Here is a 19,944-nt window from a genome sequence, read left to right on the forward strand (position 1 = left end):
TGAATTCAGTGTAGGAGTGCACGTTTATAAGTACAGACAATTGTCATGACCAAAGAAATGAAAACGAACTAAATTCATGTCAAGTCAAGTCAAACATAAAACTATAAATTCAAATCTATTTATATTATAGTCTTTGCTTCTGTATCAATTTATGTCGGCGATTAATGGGACACAAGAAATCGACACGATGATACAAAAATTGTAATGAAGTATAAACAAAAGCAAAAAGTTTTATTATCAAAAATGGTTTCAAATGTCGAATTTATCATTAATGCATACAATAATGTTCGTTAACCGTATCTTGAATAAGTGCATTTCGTTTCCTCAAAACGCTTCAAGAGGTGAGTGTGCTAATTTCCCAACCCGCCGGTTGAATGGACATTTTGGGTCCTAAGATGGTGCTTGAAGAGATCTTTCCATTTACCAAATATTGTTTGGCCACACGAGAAACATCTTCTGCTGTTACATCTAAGAGACGCTCTCTACGGTGCTGTAACATATCATCTGAAACGCCATCTAAAAATTGCAGTACACCTTTTTGACTTTCGCTTTGAGGAGCATCGATACCTTGGAAGACGCTTAGCTTTGCCTCATCAAGATCAGATTCAGAAAACAGATGCGTGGCTGCCCATTCCGAGGCCTCAGTGAAAATGGCCAGTGAACGAGAAGGATCAGCATCACGATAAGTAAAGAAGGAAAGGATTCCATCAATCCCACTATACGACAGACCAGCACCATAAGCACCACCTTTTTCGCGAATCTCTCCGTGCAAGTATTTATGAGTAAGTAAGGAAGATAATATCTGTAAAGCTGCACCATCATCATGCGTGTATGGAACGCCTATGTATGATGAAGAAGCGAAGTTCGTTTGGAAAGGAAGTTCATGGTAAACTTGCGTAGAAGAAGGTTCAAACTTTTTAGCCGCTTGTTGCTTGGCTACTGTGGGGTTCCCAGATGATGGAGGCAAGATTTTCTTTAAAGATTTCTTTACAACTTCTTGCTGTGAAGGTGCTGCATTAACAGCAACCTTTACGTCACGAGTCTCCTTCATAAATTTCTGGATTTCTTTCAAATAAGAAACTAGTTCATCTACATCCTTTGCCTTGTTTAGTTCACTAAGAACCTTAACTTGACTAAGACCGTTGAGTTGCTCAGACATACGAGCTTTATCGGTCAGGCTGGAAGCCGATGACAAGCGTGCAAACACATGACCTCGTTCAGCAATTCCATCGGTAATACCACTAATTGATGTCTTGAGCATAATCGCCAATTTTTCACGATTCTCAAGGTTCGTCTCGTAAAACACCTTCTTAATTAAGTCAACCATTTTTTCCGCATTTTCATCTAAACAGTAACCAGAGACGTATAAGTGGAGGCCAGCTTTGGATAAATCTTTAGGATCAGTAACTAAAGATGGTGAGACGTTAATTCCACCAGTGTACCGGCGAATTTGCTGCTCTAGTTCAGCAATATTTTGATCAAAAGTTCCTAAACTAAGACAAGCATCACAGAATACACTAAGATAAGGGAGAAGGTGTTCAGGGAAATCTTTCAGAGGAAATAATACTCGAAGATAAGTGAGACCAGGACTTAATTTGTACCATTGGATAGGTATGCCTTCCATTTTGATAGAGTCAAGTTCGGTCTTTTCCGTGGTTTTACTTATGTCAGAAACACTAAGGGTAGGTAAACAACTGGTATCCTCAGGCGTCGATTGCTTTTCTAACAACTCAGCACTGACCTGTTCAATCTTTTTAATTTCGTCTTTCGAAAGAGATGATACATGATCCTGCAATTTTTGAGCCTCCTTCGTTTGAAAATTCTTTGAGAAGTCTGCAGAAGGATACATACTAAACACAAACCTTGACTTGTTTTCAAAAACGTACTTTTGAATCAATCTTTGGAATAGTTTACCATCTCTATTCTCATTCTTAAACCATTCAATCTGCTTATTCCAGGAAAGATAATCAGCTGGGTCTACGCCATTGAACCAGTAAAATGGAACTGATTGAGCTAATCCCATACCAAAGTTGGCGGATTTATGCTTCAGAGAAATTTCCATCTGATGAAGGATAGCATCTAACTTCTCTTGTTTGAATCCATTCTTGGACAACTCCTCGAATACAGAATAGACCTTTTGTTCTAACAAAGGAAGGGCATCATTAGCAGCACCTTCTATTCCAACAGAGAAAACTCCTCGCTTAGTGGTAGAGTCGTAGCCACTGTTAGGAGAAAATTCTGAACCTAAACCGGATTCAATAAGAGCTTGGTACATGGGCGAAGAAAAACCGTCCAAACACAGTCTAGAAAGCAACTTCAATGCAAAAGTTTCGTAAACATCTGCCGTATCATTTGCAAGGAAAGAAATTGAAAATTTAGCCTGTTGGTCAGGAGGCATCACAGGGTCTGCAGGACCGTACTCAGTGACACGTTTTTCAGAATCAAAGTCAGCCAAGTACATTTCAGGCTTATTTATCGTTTTAGGGAGGAAGCTTGAAAAAGTGTCACTTAAAGCAGCCAGATTCTCCTTCAAGGGAAATGAGCCATAAGAGAAAATCTTTGCATTTGAAGGATGGTAATGTGTTTTGTGAAAGTTGACTAATTCTTCATAGGTTAAATCTGGAATGGCCAGTGGATCTCCTCCACTGTTGCAACCATACGCGGTTCCTTGAAAGAGTCGTTGTTGAAATAGCATGTAGAATACATAGGAAGAGTCAGAAACCTGTCCTTTCATTTCGTTGAAAACAACACCATTGTAGATAATAGGACTAGATTTATCTTTAACGTTCGAGTGCTCAAAACGCCACCCTTCTTGTAAAAAGTCGAGCTTTCTTAGTTTTGGAAAGAGCGTTGCATCCAAATAAACGTCTCGTAAATTTTTGTAATCAGTAGGATTAACGGTTGCAAAAGGATAAAATGTGAAGTCAGATGCCGTAAAAGCGTTCATGAAGTTTGCTAAGCTGCGATTCAGCATTTTAAAGAACGGATCCCTGACAGGATACTTCTTGCTTCCACATAGTGTAGTATGTTCTAAAATATGAGGAATTCCTTTGTCACTATCAGTAGGCGTATGGAAGCCAATACTGAACACATTATTAGGATCGTTCCGTGAAAGATGGATCATATCAGCCTTAGTAGCATCATGCTGCAAACGAATGTATTCTAACTCTAGTTCAGGTATATTTCTTTTCTATTAATATGTTAGACAAAAAAATACCATCGGTAATACTTTAATAAGAAGTATTAGAACTTACATCTATGACAGAAAAGTCGTGAATCTTTTCGCCAACATGAATCCAACGACAAAAAGGCTTGCCAAACTTGTTTTTTATGTTTTTATTACGACAGAACGAGGATATTCTGGCGTGATTCATAGTTTAAAAAAAACTATGGATTGTTGGTTTTGGACACGTAAGTTAGGTATAGTTACCCTGCGCAGCCAAACTTTTGTAAGCAATCAATTACAGGAAAACGTTGGTCGTCTCTTCTGTCAATCGCTTTGATTGATTATTTAAATTCTTTGAGTCTCAATATAGAAAAACTATTTTTTTTAGCTTGGTTCGTTTGCCCATACGTTATGTCTGTTTGTGCCATTGTTCATGCTACGTTTGAAGCTAGAGAAGGCTATAAATTAGAGAAGGCATTTCCCAATAATGTTAATTTTAAAGGTATCGAATATTCTCTTTTCCCTAGTGGGATTCAACAGTTGAATCAGTGCATGGTAGCATTTCGATTTAGAGATCAGCTGTGTTTAAGCATTTATAGGAAGAAACTTGGAAAGGATTATGAAAGGAATGCTTATTTCTCTTCAATTGGTATTCTCTTGCAGGACGCTGGTATTAGCGTAGAGGAAGCTGCTGTGAAATACTTAAAACTTTTGGATTTCGTATCAAAAGCCATTGTCTCTTCTGATCCAACAAAGGAACCCAATAATATAAATGAATCTGTCTATCAAAGTTTTCAAAAGACTATTGAATCTTTGTATGATGCTAGTGAGCCACTAGAAGAGTATCAGCAAAGATTGCAACTGGCTGTGATGGAACAAAACTTCAGTGCTATTATTTCTGTCCTAAATAATAGGGAAAAAATAACTTACAATTCATTTTCTCTCAATTTAGCTCAACATTATTATTCATTGATAGATAAATGGCTCGGCCCGACTTTTCTTCTTTTATATAAATGTATGATGCAAAAGAAGCGGATTCTTTTGGTTTCCTTACCAAATCCTGAGATATATGCAATTATGGATGCCATGACTCGTTTAAGCTCCGTTTTTGATGAAGAACATGGTGTTCTTCCAAATCCCTTATGCAAATTTTACTCCGTAGGCCTAACAGATATCGACTTTCTTGAAAATTCGAATCCAGAAAGTGGTTGGATTGTTTCCACTGCCGATTCTATACTGTTATCCAAATCTTCTTTATATGATGTTGCCTTTATTTGGCCAGCGAACCCTTTATCTAAGTCGGGTCCTCCAAGAATACAGCTTTCAAATAGTCTTTCGTTAAAATATTCCTATGAAGATGCATTGAACTTACATTTAATTTCTGAAAGATTTGACCCACGGATTGCAGGTACATCAAAATTCACGAAATATTCAGTTGGTGCTATTATACACATTATCCTTTTTAACTCTACCCGCTTTCATTTGGTACAATCTTTAGTTTCAACTAATCAAAGAAATTTATTTTCAGCTTTTCCAAGATACAATCAATTTCTTCTGAGTCGCTTGAATCAGGACCATGACAAAATCAGCATTGCAGATATGAGAAACTTTGGATGCAATCCCTTTAGACAACTTGATCGTGATTTTGTTTTTAATGTTGCCCAGATTTGGCTTCATAAATACGTCCATTACCGCTATCCTTCGTATGCTTATTTGATGCAACCGATTGCTTGGGGGATTCATTCCCTTTTACTCTCTATCGGTATATGGAAAAGATCTGTTCCTACGTTACTTATTTATTTATTGCTCTTAAAATGGTGGTACAGCTAGTATGATTATTAATGAACAAGCTATATATATATAATTTTTGTTTACCTAAAACCCAAAAATGAAATCAACTATATCTAAAAAAAATGAAGTGGTTAAACTGATTTTAATTTCGCATTTTTTCCGTCAAAAGTTCAAGTAATTTCTCGTCAGAAACGTCATCTGAAATGCCCAAAGATATTCTGTATTGTCTTAAAATGTCTTGTGCAGCTTCTTCCGTTGGCTCTTCTTCATCCGGTTCAACATATTCACCATCATACTCATCCTCTTCAGCGTCAGATATTGTTTCTGCCGGAGCTTCCTCTTTGGATACGTGCATATCCTTCATAAGCTTTGACAATTGGACCTCCTTTTGTTTTTCTTTTTCCACTTTTTGAATTTCTTTTAGTCTTTCTATTTCGGGAAGATAATCATTTTTATATTCTTCAGCTTTAGAATCCACTGCCTTTAAGAAGTCATCCATTCCTTCGCCGGTCACGGAGGAAACAGAAACAAAGTCCAAGTGTCGATAAAATTCTTCAAGCATCAAAGACATGCTATTTACAAGAGATCCCATATATCCAGAAGTAGCACCTTCAGCACTTGTTCCTTCGTCCTTAACGATAGCTTGTTGAAACTCTTCAAAATCTAACATCCACTTCTTGGCAAACTCAGCATCTTGAACGTCGCACTTGTTGAAGACAATAATTAAAGGAAGCTTTGTCTTATACAACATAGAGCAAGCATAAAGCATCGACGACATGAAAGTAGAAGTTGATGTGGAACGAGGAGTGTCAACAACGTAAGCAATGCAGGTGGGCCATGAACTGGCAAGCGTATCACTGATAATACTACCTGATGCTGACCATTGGAATATCTCAATCTGACCAGGAGTGTCAATTAAAATATGGTCAACGGTTGGTGCGCGTTTTTCCAAAATTTTCAAAACTTGATCAAATTTTGTAACGAATAAGTTCAAACTGGTCATAATACCACCATTGGGACCCAATTTGTATCTAAATTTACATTTAGTAACGTCTCTTTCATAAAACTTTTATAGATATAACATACTGCTTCATAACTTCTTTGTAATTGATCGTATCGCGAATATCAATATTTGCTTCATAAGGAAGATTTTTAACAGCAGGATCTAAATTAACAATATACGGAGGGTTCTCCTTAGAATGTAAATGTGCATTCAACTGTTGTAAGAATGTTGTTTTTCCTATGATATAAGGTGAGCGACTGGTCAAGCAAAAGGAAAACAACTCTAATTTGGACTAATTATATAATTCATACCTGATCCTGCCATTCCTACAACGATAATTGAGGAAGGTTTCTTTACATTTTCATCCATCTCTGGCATATTTGATTTTGGAAGGGATTTGGTAAGTGGTATGTGCAAAAGCTGAAAAACGAAAGGGTTGTACCCTCAAATGCTGTTATACGACAGTAACCTCAAGTTTTTAACTATTAATTATATATTTTCTTATTTGAAGATATTTTTATGTACTTTCTCTGCCAAACATACATTTATTAATCTTCAGAATTGATGAATATGAAAAGATAAACACACAGATGGTTCAGAAACAATGAAGATCTTAAGTTCAAGAATTTATTTTCTTCTCTTGAATTTAAGTTTTATTGTGCGAAGGACCTACGAGTGGGCATAGATCGACTATGATCAATTCCACTTGATTTGGGAATAGAGCTAGCCGTCTTATGCACTTGGAACCTAAGATCTTTGTTTGAGTTTTCTCCTGCCAATGCTGCACGAGCATTCATGAACTGCACAGGGATATTTTCATCCGGCTGATTGGAAGTGTTATTTGATGATGAATCTACAACGTTTGGGGGCTGCAACGGGTCATCTGCTTCCAATTCATCTATCATTCTTTCATTATAAGGTTAGAATATTGCCCATAATTGCAGGATTCATACTTACTCCTCGAAATCGTCTACTCGAGGTGATTCCGGCATTAGTGGACGGTCGTTATGCATAAGAAATGTATCGAGCTCTTCATCTTAAATTTAATGGATTAGTATTTTTGCTTTCATTTATTTGATACTTACCAGCATACATGTCGGTTTCGGAATGAGCTAGCTCGGGAGATAACCTTGTATTTGGTACTGAATGTTCATTGCCTTTCGATTGGAATACATCTTTCATTCCACGTTTCAAATTGTTTAAGCGAGTATTTGAATTTCCTTCTGATATCTGTTCAGGTTTAATAGGTTGTTTTGTTTCACTTGTCGCTGTTTGATTTTCAGAAAGGGGCCTCAAAGATGATGTCCTCCGACGAGGCCTGTTTCTCTGTAACAGATTTGAATAATTAAACTCGCTCTTACAAAGAATCAGCATATTGAAGGAATGAAACCAAATGGAAGTCTATATGTTTACATACCTTGGGAGTAGCCATTCTGGATATCCTCTGAATATAATTTTTATCATAGAGACAATTTCCCATACTACTGCCGAAATTCCTCAGTGCACGTTTTAATCCATCAGTGGTGCCCTCCTTCTTACATTTTTCAAATGCTAGCGCTTTTGCTCGACAGTTGTCTATTGATCCATAACCAATATCCTAGAGATTTTGTTAGTATCAATAAAATAGAATTCAAATTCAAATTCAATTACTTCATGAAATGTTCCATCCTTAAGGGTCACGCGAACAATTACGCTCAGACCGATACTGTACTTTTGCGTTTCTTTTGATTCATCAACCTGTTTTTGTTAGTTTCTTTTTTATTTCTATTTCATGAACAAATTTGTTGTTGTAATGAAACCATTTCGTACATAATCCACATGAATACTCTGAATGGAAGAAGACCACCCATTGAACCCAAAGATTTCATTTGCAAGCTCAATTGCTTTCCATGCTTCCAAATATGTTACAGATGATCCACCGGGTCCACTTCGACGGGATATATATTCTGGTCCTAACTGCATAGAAAGCAATTTTGACATTTCCTCATGCTCTACAGGATTATACACAGTACTAACATTTCCAAATGCATTTGAATTTTTAGAATCATGCTGCTCCATGATTATTTCTCTCTTTTAAGAATTTCTTCACGATTTAGTTCACGTCTGGTACTGGTATAAAAGGATTTAACGCGAATTATGTATTGTTCAGGTTGACACGTCACTTTAATGGCTCTTTTTTTTAATATATATCAATATTAAAAAATTATTTAAAGAATCTCAATATGTAATTTGTGATTTTACGCGTTTCTTTCACTTTTAGTATCATCCGAACTCCTACTATATCATAGAAGTCGTCTACATAAATTCATATTAATGAGAATTGTACCTTGGGATGTCACTTGTATATATAAACAAATAAAACGAAGTATATTTACGAGTAAAATAATTTCAAGTTATAAAGAATAGATAGATCGTGAAATATATAAATATATTAATTTATAATTAATTTTTTTTTTAAAAAAAAAAACATATTACTTCATTTAGTAAGGGTTGAAAAAGGGTTTTGAATAAATAAAGCATGTTTCGATAAACCAGATACTGTTAGTTTCTTTTATTAATGGAAGACTATATATAATAGTTTACACCTACAAGTAAATATTTATAAATTACAATTGTTTCTAAACTATAGTAATAGGTATTTTATATATGTATCCAATGTATATGTTTACATTCATCTCAAACGAAAAATTCAACAGGTTCATTACCAGTTGAAGAAAGAATCAAGAGAGGGATATATAATAATAATTAAATCTAGGATTGTAGACGATTTAGAAGCAAAAGTCATCGAATTAGAAATCCAAATCTATATTTCACCACAGTTCAGCACAGACATTTTGAGACTGTTCACATGATAAATTACTGAAATAAAAAAGAAAATTCAATGTATGTGGTCCTCTTTTCGTTATTTTATTTTATTTATTTTTTTGCTTATACTCCAGTTACTATACAAACTCCAACAACGGCTTCAATGCCTTATAAAACCAATAACCTCAAGAAAAATTTTAATCAAACAATCGGTTTTCTTAGAATTAAGCATTCACATGCTTAAAATATCAACAGCATCGAGCAATAGAAATTATTTTTACCTGAGGTTCTATTAACATCTTCATATTCACAATTATTTAGCTTCATTCAACAATTAGACACTATGCCTGAGTGGTTAAAGGGATAGATTAGAAATCTATTGCGGTCTCCGCGCGCAGGTTCAAATCCTGCTGGTGTCGATTTTTAAACAATTTTTTGCTTTATAATTTTAAATTTGAATTAGTATGCTGCAAAGATGAAATAAAAGGTTTGTTTTAAGTTCTTAATATAAATGAATTGACAGGCGATCTGTTAAACGTCCGTGCTCGTTTGAAGTTGAAAGGATACTCATAAATGTTTGAGTTTGCTCTATTGGTGCAGATGTTTCAATCATAGGAATTAATTTTTAAATTGATCACAAAGGGATTAAAATAATTGACATGTGCATTTCAAGTTGATGTACGACATGTTCGTATGGAGAAAATACTTTATTGATCATTCATTGTAGAATCAAGAACCATGTATCAAATATTTAGAATACAAATGTAAACGATAATATAATGAAATGATTCATATCCAATTGTCACCGTATAGCCACATCGTTTCGTGTTACTATAACTTTTCCGTTGCTAGGTTCATATTTCCTATTTTATTATGGTTCCCATAGAGCAACGAATCTCGTGAAGAAGCATACATATTAAATATTGAAAGATCTTACCATGAAAAAGGTTCCTTGCAACAAAACATAGACTAATCCTCTTTCCGTGCAGCTTCCAACAAGGGCTCAACCTTTTTAACTTTCAGAGCCTTAAACAGACATTGCTTGTATTCATAAAACAAGTCATCACATTCTCTATTATGGATATCTCCTTTCAAAAACTTGTTTACATACCAGTCATTAAAACAAGTATCATATTTTTGCTAGGGAAGTGTTAACGTACGTTACCAGTAAAAAAAGGCATAGACTTTCTTACCTTTGCAGGGGTGCATTCTTCAGAAAAGGAAGAAGACATGGTTTTTTTGGAAATACTTTATGGCAAAATCAAAAGGAACAGCAATCGATTGTCAACGGAAGCTTTTTGCAATACAAGAAAAAAATACAAGAAACTTTTATTCCTTTAGCATCAATTACAGGAACTACCTGAGTTCTTTTTTTATTATACGCTGAAATCCACTTGAAATGGGTGTTTGGGTGTAAGATAATTTCGCGTTGCCTCTATTTCCTTTCCACCATCCTTCCTCCATATCACCAACTCCAGTAGGAATGAAATAAGATTGACCCGTTTCCGTTCAGATTTTGGTTAATAAAATTTGTATTTATTTATTTATTCAGCATCAATTGAACATCGGATCGGTTATAAAACAAATTCGCGAGATAGAAAAGAGTTGTTGAAAACGAAGAAAACGAACGCTCTTCAAGATTCGTTTATTATTACTGTATATTTTATCTTATAAAAAAAGGAGCATTGAGCCAATTGACATCCAATCTCATAATACTTTACAATAGCGGTTGTTTCCCTTATGTCAAATTTAGCAGACGAGTTGTTAGCTGACTTGGGCGATGATTTTGAACGCCAACCTCAGAACGAGGAAGAAGAAAAGACTGATATTTTCGAAGCGAACAGCAAGAAGCGAAAATTCGAGCAATTATCAGAAAATGGAAATGACCTTTCCGCCGAATTGAATAATGATTTAGACTCGATAGAAGGCGTTGAAGATGAGAACGAAAAACAGCAGCCAACATTCACTGAAGCTGATCGACTGATTTACCCATTTCTTCATTCCGATCGTTTAAACACCGTAGTTAAAAACATTGAAAAATACCAAGGCACTGAGAAGCAAGCCATATCTGGTAATATCGAAGATGACCCGGAATATCAACTCATCGTCGACTCGAATTCAATAGCTATGGAAATTGATGATGAGATCTTACGTCTTCATCGCTTGGTAAAGGAGTGGTATCATCATCGTTTCCCAGAATTAAGTGGACTTGTTTTGAACGCATTTGATTATTGTAAAACCGTCTTGGCTCTTTTAAATGATCTTGAAAATAGCAAAAGCAAACTTTCTTTTCTTCCTTCCGCGACAGTCATGGTAATCGCTACGACTTCGACTACGACAACGGGACGCCCGTTATCCGAAAGCATGATTGAAAATGTTAAACTTGGCTGCATTGCAATTGAAGAACTAAGCACAACCAAGACCAAAATTATAGACTACGTGCAGTCGAGAATCAGTGTTGTTGCCCCAAATCTTTCTATTCTTGTGGGCTCGACAACAGCTGCTAATTTAATAGGAATTGCCGGTGGTCTTACTAGATTGGGTAAATTTCCTGCTTGTAATTTACCAGCATTAGGTAAGAAGAGGCTGACGACGATTGGGATCAACAATCCAGCCGTTAGTGGTGATTACGGATTTCTTTATATGTCCGGAATCGTTCAAAAAACACCACCTGATGCTCGAAAACAGGCAATTCGTGTACTTGCTGCAAAAGTAGCGTTGGCTGCTCGAATCGATTCCATTCACGAGTTTTCTGATGGCTCTTTCGGTGTCCAAACACGAACAGAGGTAGAAAAAAAAATTGAGAAGCTATTAGAACCTCCATCTCAACGACCTGTTGTCGCGTTACCGGTACCCGATGACAAGCCTAAACGTCGTCGCGGTGGTAGACGAATCCGTAAAATGAAGGAACAATACGCCGTCACTGAGCTTAGAAAAATGCAAAACCGTGTTGCCTTTGGAAAACAAGAAGCTGAAGTTCTTAACTATGATGAATCAGAAGGTCTTGGTATGCTTGGCCAAGAAGGCGAAGGTAAAATCCGTGCTGCTTCCATCGATACCCGCACCAAGCTGAAAATTCCAAAAGCAAGAAAAGCTCAACTCCAATCAATGGCTCCGAAAAATCCTCTTCAAGCCAGCGGTTTGCAAAGTTCGTTGTCGTTTACTCCAGTACAAGGTATTGAACTAGTAAATCCTTTATTACAGAGACAAAAGCAAGTGGAAGACGCTAACAAGTGGTTCCGAGATGGTGTATTTACACAAATAAAGAAGGAATCCAGTGACAGTCAAAAAAAGTTTTCATGAATTATTTAGAGATACTTAGGTTAGGAATTTTTAATGAGAATGCTTCATGTATATAGTGCAGAAAAATTACAAAGGAACGCAACCTGAATAAACTAGACTATGAAAAAAAAACTAGCTTAGAAAAAAGATGAAACCGCTGAAGACTGAAGGTAGAAAATCCAATAAACCAGCTCTTTCAAAAAGTGATTTCACAAACCAGCTTGCAAGTCTTCTCACGTTCAATAGGAAAAGGAAATAATAGTTAAGTACATAATAAGCGTCAAAGGTAAGTTCGATATGAAAGAAAATAATTAATAACACGTTTATTAGTATGAACTGTTTCTGCAATAAAATACATTACTGAGAAAAAAAGGAAGACGCAAATTTGACTAGTAACAAGGAGCGGACAAAGAAAAGATTATAAAGGAGAGATAGTTCACGTTATTCATTTTGATGTCTCATTGTAAGATCCTCGTTTTGACAATGCAATGTCGGAAAAGACAGAATTGGAAGAACTATTTTTTGATAAACTCCAATTTGTAAAAGCAGATCCAGGACGCTGGATACCAGCCTGTTCTTTTTGCTCATCATTCCATCCCAAGACGGAGGAAATCAGTTGTAGAATTTCGAAACGTTTCGTGTCTGCTCGTGGTAAAGTAAGAAACGATACAAACAAATTGGAGATTAATTGTTTATCAATTTTTTCCGAACTATCACCTTCTTTTAGCATACAAAGAGCTTTCGTGAGATGCTCATTAAGAATTACAGCCTCATGCTGTAGTTTCCCGATTAAAAGCGATTTCTCTCGTAGCTCTTGTTCCAAATCTATGACTTTAGAAATTCGAGATTCAGCTTGACGGAGCTGTTCTTCTAAAGAGTTAAAAGCAGCTTCCTTAGCAGCAAATTTTTCTGATAGTTCATCCAAACTAGTTTGGTAGGAAGTTTGTAACTCACTTTTATCCTCCAGGTGCTGCTCTTTGAGATTATCCAATTCTATTTCTAGCTTATGTTGCATAGTAAGGTGCTCCTGGATCTCTTTCTGATAATGTTCTTGGCGTTCACTTTCTCCCATTAATTGTTCTTCGTAATCAGCAAGACGAGCTGCTAAAGATTCTTGCATCTCATGCTCATCTTTAGCTCTCCTTTCCCACTGTCTTACCTGGGTATTCAAGTTTTGACTCTCTTTAGTCAGTACATCATTCTGGGACTGCAACTGCTCCACTTTTTCTTGTAGACTTCTCGTTTTCAGCGACAAGCTTTTAGATTCTTCATTGTTAAGCTTCAAAGCATCCTCAGATTCCTGCAGCAATTTCTCCAACTTCTGGATCTGTGTCCGGCTTTGCGCAAGAGCTTGCGAATCTTTTTTTAAGCGTTCACCCAGGGTTATCTTAATTCCTGAAACTTTTGATACTAAGTTTGAATGTTGTTTCTTCAGGGATTCGTAAGATGATTGTAATTGTTGCAAAATCGTCTCCTTTTTTTCTAACTCGATTTTCAATTCTTCTGCACTCATTTCCTGAGTGGTTTTCACAGGACTTTCCGCATTCGCAACAATAGGGCTTTCTGCATTATGTTCCTCTATTCGTAAGTCTCCTAATTCCTCAGAAATACGCCCATTCTCTGTTGATTCTGTCTGTTTTCCTGCATCCTCTGCCATTCCTCTGTTTGGTTAGAATAACGAACTCTAATGTACTTCTCATTTCTGCTACATTTCACTTCCTGGTGGTGAGTTGCAGCTCAAGAGTGAAGTAACAGACTCATGTTGAGTACTAGTTTACGGGATTTACCGTTAACAAAACACCTTATAAGATTGTTTAGTTGCTGAAAGCGTCGTGGAATTTAAATTACGGATTTTAAAAAGTGATTCTTTCGTTTTAATTTACACCTAGATTTTTTTGGGCTAAAAACGCTGGATTTTGGGAGAGAATTGTCCAAGACAACCATTAACTATCCTCGTCGTGTAATACAAAGAGGGTTAGTTTTATACAATTTGTCTTTTTGCATTCGTCAATTTTGAATAGGAGTCTCGACGGTTTGGATTGATTTCGGAAAAGTAATACCCTTGTACTTTACGGAGACATCTCTTGACAAGTCGACTTTGATTATTTTCGTTTATTTTTTTTTATTTTCTTTGTGCATTTACATATGGGTATTCTTTGAACGGTTTTCTATCTTTTTACTGTACCAATACACTGCTCAGGCTGCCGTTATTTTGAAAGGGAACTTTATCCGTATCATATAAATTAGTGTATTGCTCTTTATTTATTTCTATTATATTCAATGGCAAAAAGACATAGAACTGGAGATAGTGATTCGGATACGAATGATTCCTCTTCCTATTATCATAGGAAAAGAAAGCATTTACATCGTCGCCGAGATTACCACGAACCCGGGAAAAATATTAGCATTCTTGAACGAAAAACTCAAAAATTAACCTACCTTATTAAACATTATTTGGAAGAATCCAATCTATTTTCCAAAGATGATATCACTGCTGTCCTACCTGGCTATATTCATGGTAGGTTGGAAGGCCTTTATGAAATGTTAAAAAATCGTAACGATACTTTACGGTCAGGTGCTTTTAAATCCTCTGACTTACCAGATTATGAAGTGAACCCTTCTCTACCTGTTTCTGAAAACAATACAGCTAACCAAGAGCAAGAAGAAGGAGAATACCCTCCACCTCTACCGGATCTGCATTCTGAAAAGCTTCGAAGACAAGTTTTCACCCATATTTCCCGAGCCTATGAACTCTACCCAAACCAATCAAATCCTAGCGAGCTTCTTGATATTCATAATGAAAGACTAGAATTCCTTGGTGATAGTTTCTTTAATGTGTTTACCACTAGATTAATTTTCAAGTCATTCCCTCAAATGGATGAGGGTAATTTATCGAAACTTCGAGCCAAGTTTGTAGGGAATGAGTGCGCTGATCAATTTTCTCGATTGTATGGTTTTGATAAAAGGCTTGTATTAAGCTACTCTGCTGAGAAAGATCAACTTCGTAAATCTCAAAAAGTGATTGCAGATACGTTTGAAGCCTACGTCGGTGCATTGATTCTTGACAACCAAGAAGAGGCTGCGTTCAATTGGGTTCGACAGTTGCTTGATCCAAAAATTAAAAGTACTATCGTTCAAGGACCCATAGATAAACTTGCCAAGTCGAAGCTATTTCACAAATATAGCACTCAAGGTCACATAGAGTATCGTTGGGTAGATGGAGCAGGAGGTTCCTCTGAAGGATATGTAATAGCATGTATATTTAATGGCAAAGAAGTTGCTCGAGCTTGGGGAGCAAACCAAAAGGATGCTGGTTCACGAGCGGCTATGGAAGCTTTAAAGGTTCTTCCAAAACAAAGATGATGCTCAGTATGTTTTACACATTATATGATGACTTCGTCTGATTTGCAGATTCAACTTTCTCTGAAAATTCCTAGACACTACCATTCAAACTTCACTTACTATCCTTAATCTTTATTATATACATTTGGAATATTAGGTTTAGTAAACAGAATGTATTTTGTTTTACTGATTTTTATACTTAACATATAAGTAAGACTGTAATAAGCAGTAAATAACCATACTGGTCGCCAAATCTCGCGTTACGCAAATGCAATATTATATTTATGAACAACATCCTTTTTGATGAACAGACAAGGTATATGCAAATTATTGTATTATTTCATTGTTTTATAACAAATATCCAAAACGAAAGATTTAAGAGAACCAAAAAAATCGGAGTAAGTTTTTTGAGTCGATTATAGTATATAGGGCGGTATCATGGTCTAATTTACATATCATCAGAACACTTTTTTTTTTAAGGGGGGAGAATACTAAATAACGAAAAACAGCTTAATCGAGGTGAGCAATGTGAGAAGCCTGGAAACGACCAGAAGGATCAGCAGGACAACCCCATTCTGCCTTGGGAATCCAGCGCATAACAGTGTCGGCACATTGCGCAGGGAAGATTTCGTCAAACATTTTACGGTACCAATAAGCCTCCTTAGTATCAGGAATATCACTACCCCATTCCTTTTTAGGTACAACGAATTCATCATCTGATATAGTCAACTCAGCGGTATCCTTCAAAGCATCAATCCAAGAATAACCGACACCATCTGAGAATTGTTCCTTTTGTCTCCAAAGAATGTCTTCGGGAAGGTATGGTTTGACATTAGGTTCATCAGAGGTATCAAAGGCCTTACGGATAATGTGCTTCTCTTTACGGCCGTTAATATACATCTTTTCTTTAGGATCAATGTTAAGACTGACTTCCAAAAAGTCCTTATCCAAGAAGGGAACACGAGCTTCAAGACCCCAAGCCATAGTGGATTTGTTAGCACGCAAGCAATCAGCCAAGTGCAAGCCCTTAACACGGCGAACGCATTCAGAATGGAAGTCAGCAGGACTAGGAGCATTGCCAAAGTAAAGATAACCACCAAAAATTTCATCAGAACCTTCACCGGACAAAACCATTTTAACTCCCTGAGCTTTAATTTTACGAGAAAGCAAGTACATGGGTGTACTGGCACGGATAGTAGTAACGTCATAAGTTTCAAGATGGAATATAACATCGCGAAGAGCGTCGAGACCTTCATCAATGGTGAAGGTGTGTTCATGGTGAATGGTGCCTAAAAACTCGGCGACCTTACGAGCGGCAAGCAAGTCAGGAGAACCCGGCAAGCCGATAGCAAAGGAATGAACCTTGGGCCAAGCCATGATAGTACGGGCTTCTTCACTATCAGTACTTTTGGAACTAACAATCTTTTCTGTTTCACGAACAGCAATAGAGGCGATTAAGCTAGAGTCCAAACCACCAGAGAGAAGAACACCATAAGGAACTTCGGCCATAAGACGCTTGCGGACAGCAGTCTCCAAAGAACTACGAAGAAGCTTATAGTCAACGGGGTTGGCGGGAATACGGTCTTCGTTCCACCAGGAGGGGTTGAAGTAACGAACGGTTTGCTTGGTTTCCGAATCATAATAATGACCAGGAGGGAAAGCAATAATCTTATCGCAGATAGGATGTAAAGCCTTCAACTCAGAAGCAAAATGCACAGTTTCAGGGCTTTCAGAGTTGAAACCTTGATATAAGGTGGTAATACCAATAGGGTCACGAGCCGCAACCACTTTGTCCTTGTTTTGGTCATATAAGGCAAAAGAGAACATACCATCAAGGAGATTAGCACAAGCGGCGCCATGTTCCTGGTATAAGTAAAGAATTACTTCACAATCGGAATGGGTTCTAAAGTTGTAAGAGCCCTTCAAAGACTCGCGCAATTGAAGGTGGTTGTAAATTTCACCATTGACAGAGAGGACCAGCTTACCATCTTCAGAGGTAATGGGTTGAGCACCACTGTCGACGCCGACAATGGCCAAACGCTCATGGCAAAGAATGGTTTTGTTGCGAATAGCCTTACCCGACCAATCTGGTCCACGGTGGCGTAATTGTTTTGACAAGTAAAGAGCCTTGGGCTTGAAGGCCTCAATATCTTCAGCGACGCGATGAACGGCTAGAATACCACACATATTCCTAAATCACTACAAGACTGTATCAATTGGTGTCAGGACTTGTTTTTTCTTTTCTTTTATCCACGTGAATCAAGTGTTTGTAGACGGGATATTTATTTTTTCGCCGATTTTTTTTGAGAGATTGAATAATCTAATGGCGAATTTAAAACTTCTAAACAAAAAAAAAGGGTGAATTAATTTCTATGCAACTAAGATGACAGTGTTGTTGGCGGAAGGCAACTTCCACTTCCCTTTATACATTTATACTTTTTTTGATATGAATCAGCGATCATCACGGATGGAAGATAAAGGCCGATACCTTCCACTATCATGGAACTCTGTAGATAAGGGATAGGGTAGCGTAAGGTGAAAGTTCAGTAGGAAGCTTCTAGAGCGGTACAGAACAATATAGATAATTTTAACTTCAGAACGTAGTACAGTAAGAAATATAATGAAGGGAAACGATGTGTGCCAAACAATATAGGAAATTCGATAGAGAACACTTAACCACATGATTGCGCCACTGCGAACAACTGCGTTAAACTGGCCCGTTCTATACGAATCCATGGCACCATGATTTTACCTTTAGCTACTACTTCGAAATTGCATTGTGCACAGAATAAAGCCTGAAAGTGGCATTGACGAAGGGTTTTTGAATATTTGTAGATTTATAAATTTACTCAACATTGAAATACCTAAAATTCGTTTTTTTTGAACGAAATCACTTTGATATTCATTTAGTTTGAGTTGTTGAAAGGTTTGGTAAACATTCATTCCTACCAACAAAAACGACCGAATTGGTTTCTTCATTTCAGTTCTTTGACAAAGATAAATTTGTTTGTTTGAGTAATTCCTAATTACAGAAAGTTGGATTCATCCCTTTTCACTGGGTACATCGAATCTGTTCCTCTTTTGTTAGCTAGTATTTGTCTTTTCGTATACTCTTGATCTGTCTAAAGGGTATAATCGTTTACAGTTTTTGTATCGGACCCTCTTTGCCGAAAGCTATTTGTTTTTACTTGCGCTTTTATTTTCCCTTCAGTTTGATTCATCATGGGCAGTAGCAGTCGTAGAAGATCTTCTTCCTTGGTCACCAAGGTGCCCAATCCCACCATCGACGACCGTTTGGATCAAGGATCTGCCACAAATTACAACTCCAATTGGGTGAACTATAAAGGTATGTATAAAAGAATCAAAGAGCTCTGCTTGTTTTCCTGCACGCATCCTCGAGTCTTGTTTATTTTAGATTACTAATATTTAGGTGCTTGGATCATACACATTGTCCTTATTGCAGCTCTCCGTCTTGTATTCCATGCGGTTCCATCTGTCTCTCGCGAACTTGCCTGGACTCTCACGAACTTGACGTATATGGCCGGATCATTCATTATGTTTCACTGGGTAACTGGCACCCCTTTTGAATTCAATGGCGGTGCTTACGATCGACTTACGATGTGGGAACAACTCGATGAAGGAAATCAATATACTCCCGCACGTAAATATTTACTTGTGTTACCCATCATCTTGTTTCTTTTAAGTACTCATTACACTCATTATAACGGATGGATGTTTTTGGTTAATATATGGGCTCTGTTCATGGTATTAATTCCAAAACTTCCTGCCGTTCATAGAAAACGAATCTTCGGTATACAGAAATTTGCTCTACATGACGATGAAAGCGAGACCGTCTCGCGTTAAAGTCGGAAGCCTACATTCATGTTAACTATTTTTTTATTCCCGCATTCATGCTTTTGCTGTATTGAAATATTCACTGTTCGATTTATTGTTTTCTTTTTCTTTCTTCTCGGATTTATCATGAGGGCCTCACCAATACCTCTTATGAATCTGTTAAACAACTAAAAATAGATTTTCTTTGATGACTCATTGTTTGATGTTGATTGTTTACCTACATATTCTTTTCTATCCCTGATGTTTCTTTATTTCAATCTTGCTTTTTAGAGAATTGCTTTTATTATTTACCGTGAGGTTAAAAGACCGTTTTTAAGCTCGCCACAAGCCGTTTTTCTTTGACTGTTTCTCATTATTCTCTTAATTTTTTATAGTTAAAAGTGTTTTTCAGGCGCTCTAAAATTCAGGTTGAAGAAATTTGAAGTTGAAAAACAAAAAAATATATATATTTAAAAGGAAAAAAAGACTTTTGTTTTGGACTTGCAAAGCATAACTTCTCTTCGTACTCAATTAAGTGTATAATTTTCATTGTCTGATAGTGTTGGCATTTTCGACCTCTCACGCATTGTTGAGGCAACAGTAATAATAGTGTTTTTCCTGCAATAACTTAATTTAATTTTTATTTCTTTAAACTATACCGTTTTGTAATTTACAGAATACAATGTGATTTATAAGAAAGGAATGAATAATTCTCAACAAG

General features: G+C 36.7%; 10 protein-coding genes and 1 non-coding gene across 11 annotated transcripts; 5 read left to right on the top strand and 6 right to left on the bottom strand.

Moving 5' to 3' along the window:
* Nucleotides 1–51: 51 nt before the first annotated feature.
* On the bottom strand, nt 52–3,477 carry SOCG_04418 (metalloendopeptidase). Its single transcript, XM_013162164.1, has 2 exons — nt 3,255–3,477; nt 52–3,190 (listed from the first exon to the last, which is right to left on the bottom strand). Exons 1-2 carry the CDS (start codon nt 3,372–3,374, stop codon nt 335–337), a joined length of 2,976 nt encoding a protein of 991 aa, XP_013017618.1. The 5' UTR covers nt 3,375–3,477; the 3' UTR covers nt 52–334.
* Nucleotides 3,024–5,116, top strand: SOCG_04419 (uncharacterized protein). Its single transcript, XM_013162165.1, has one exon. It carries the CDS (start codon nt 3,578–3,580, stop codon nt 4,994–4,996), a length of 1,419 nt encoding a protein of 472 aa, XP_013017619.1. The 5' UTR covers nt 3,024–3,577; the 3' UTR covers nt 4,997–5,116.
* SOCG_04420 (uncharacterized protein) lies at nt 4,982–6,421 on the bottom strand. The gene is made up of 3 exons (XM_013162166.1): nt 6,272–6,421; nt 6,044–6,197; nt 4,982–5,988 (listed from the first exon to the last, which is right to left on the bottom strand). The coding sequence occupies exons 1-3, from the start codon at nt 6,336–6,338 to the stop codon at nt 5,100–5,102; spliced, it is 1,110 nt and encodes a 369-aa protein (XP_013017620.1). The 5' UTR covers nt 6,339–6,421; the 3' UTR covers nt 4,982–5,099.
* A 192-nt stretch (nt 6,422–6,613) lies between these two features.
* On the bottom strand, nt 6,614–8,018 carry SOCG_04421 (Rad22 Rti1; the record flags this gene model as incomplete). Its single annotated transcript, XM_013162167.1, has 6 exons — nt 6,614–6,866; nt 6,918–6,996; nt 7,046–7,316; nt 7,378–7,557; nt 7,611–7,697; nt 7,770–8,018. The coding sequence occupies 6 exons, from the start codon at nt 8,016–8,018 to the stop codon at nt 6,614–6,616; spliced, it is 1,119 nt and encodes a 372-aa protein (XP_013017621.1).
* Nucleotides 8,019–9,102: 1,084 nt separating this feature from the next.
* On the top strand, nt 9,103–9,184 carry SOCG_16219. The gene has a single exon. It is a non-coding gene; the product is annotated as a tRNA-Ser (tRNA).
* A 237-nt stretch (nt 9,185–9,421) lies between these two features.
* SOCG_04422 (distribution and morphology protein Mdm35) lies at nt 9,422–10,238 on the bottom strand. The gene is made up of 2 exons (XM_013162168.1): nt 9,959–10,238; nt 9,422–9,905 (listed from the first exon to the last, which is right to left on the bottom strand). The coding sequence occupies exons 1-2, from the start codon at nt 9,995–9,997 to the stop codon at nt 9,735–9,737; spliced, it is 210 nt and encodes a 69-aa protein (XP_013017622.1). The 5' UTR covers nt 9,998–10,238; the 3' UTR covers nt 9,422–9,734.
* On the bottom strand, nt 10,179–13,802 carry SOCG_04424 (matrix protein). The gene has a single exon (XM_013162170.1). The coding sequence runs from the start codon at nt 13,702–13,704 to the stop codon at nt 12,493–12,495; it is 1,212 nt and encodes a 403-aa protein (XP_013017624.1). The 5' UTR covers nt 13,705–13,802; the 3' UTR covers nt 10,179–12,492.
* SOCG_04423 (U4/U6 X U5 tri-snRNP complex subunit Prp31) lies at nt 10,225–12,264 on the top strand. Its single transcript, XM_013162169.1, has one exon. It carries the CDS (start codon nt 10,506–10,508, stop codon nt 12,066–12,068), a length of 1,563 nt encoding a protein of 520 aa, XP_013017623.1. The 5' UTR covers nt 10,225–10,505; the 3' UTR covers nt 12,069–12,264.
* Nucleotides 13,799–15,592, top strand: SOCG_04425 (double-strand-specific ribonuclease Pac1). The gene has a single exon (XM_013162171.1). It carries the CDS (start codon nt 14,328–14,330, stop codon nt 15,408–15,410), a length of 1,083 nt encoding a protein of 360 aa, XP_013017625.1. The 5' UTR covers nt 13,799–14,327; the 3' UTR covers nt 15,411–15,592.
* Nucleotides 15,593–15,720: 128 nt separating this feature from the next.
* SOCG_04426 (asparagine synthetase) lies at nt 15,721–17,899 on the bottom strand. The gene has a single exon (XM_013162172.1). It carries the CDS (start codon nt 17,574–17,576, stop codon nt 15,900–15,902), a length of 1,677 nt encoding a protein of 558 aa, XP_013017626.1. The 5' UTR covers nt 17,577–17,899; the 3' UTR covers nt 15,721–15,899.
* A 209-nt stretch (nt 17,900–18,108) lies between these two features.
* SOCG_04427 (ORMDL family protein) lies at nt 18,109–19,897 on the top strand. Its single transcript, XM_013162173.1, has 2 exons — nt 18,109–18,735; nt 18,820–19,897. Exons 1-2 carry the CDS (start codon nt 18,612–18,614, stop codon nt 19,251–19,253), a joined length of 558 nt encoding a protein of 185 aa, XP_013017627.1. The 5' UTR covers nt 18,109–18,611; the 3' UTR covers nt 19,254–19,897.
* The last annotated feature ends 47 nt before the right edge of the window (nt 19,898–19,944 follow it).

The sequence above is a fragment of the Schizosaccharomyces octosporus genome, assembly GCF_000150505.1.
Source record: "Schizosaccharomyces octosporus yFS286 unplaced genomic scaffold supercont6.1, whole genome shotgun sequence".
Classification (NCBI taxonomy): Eukaryota; Fungi; Ascomycota; class Schizosaccharomycetes; order Schizosaccharomycetales; family Schizosaccharomycetaceae; genus Schizosaccharomyces; species Schizosaccharomyces octosporus.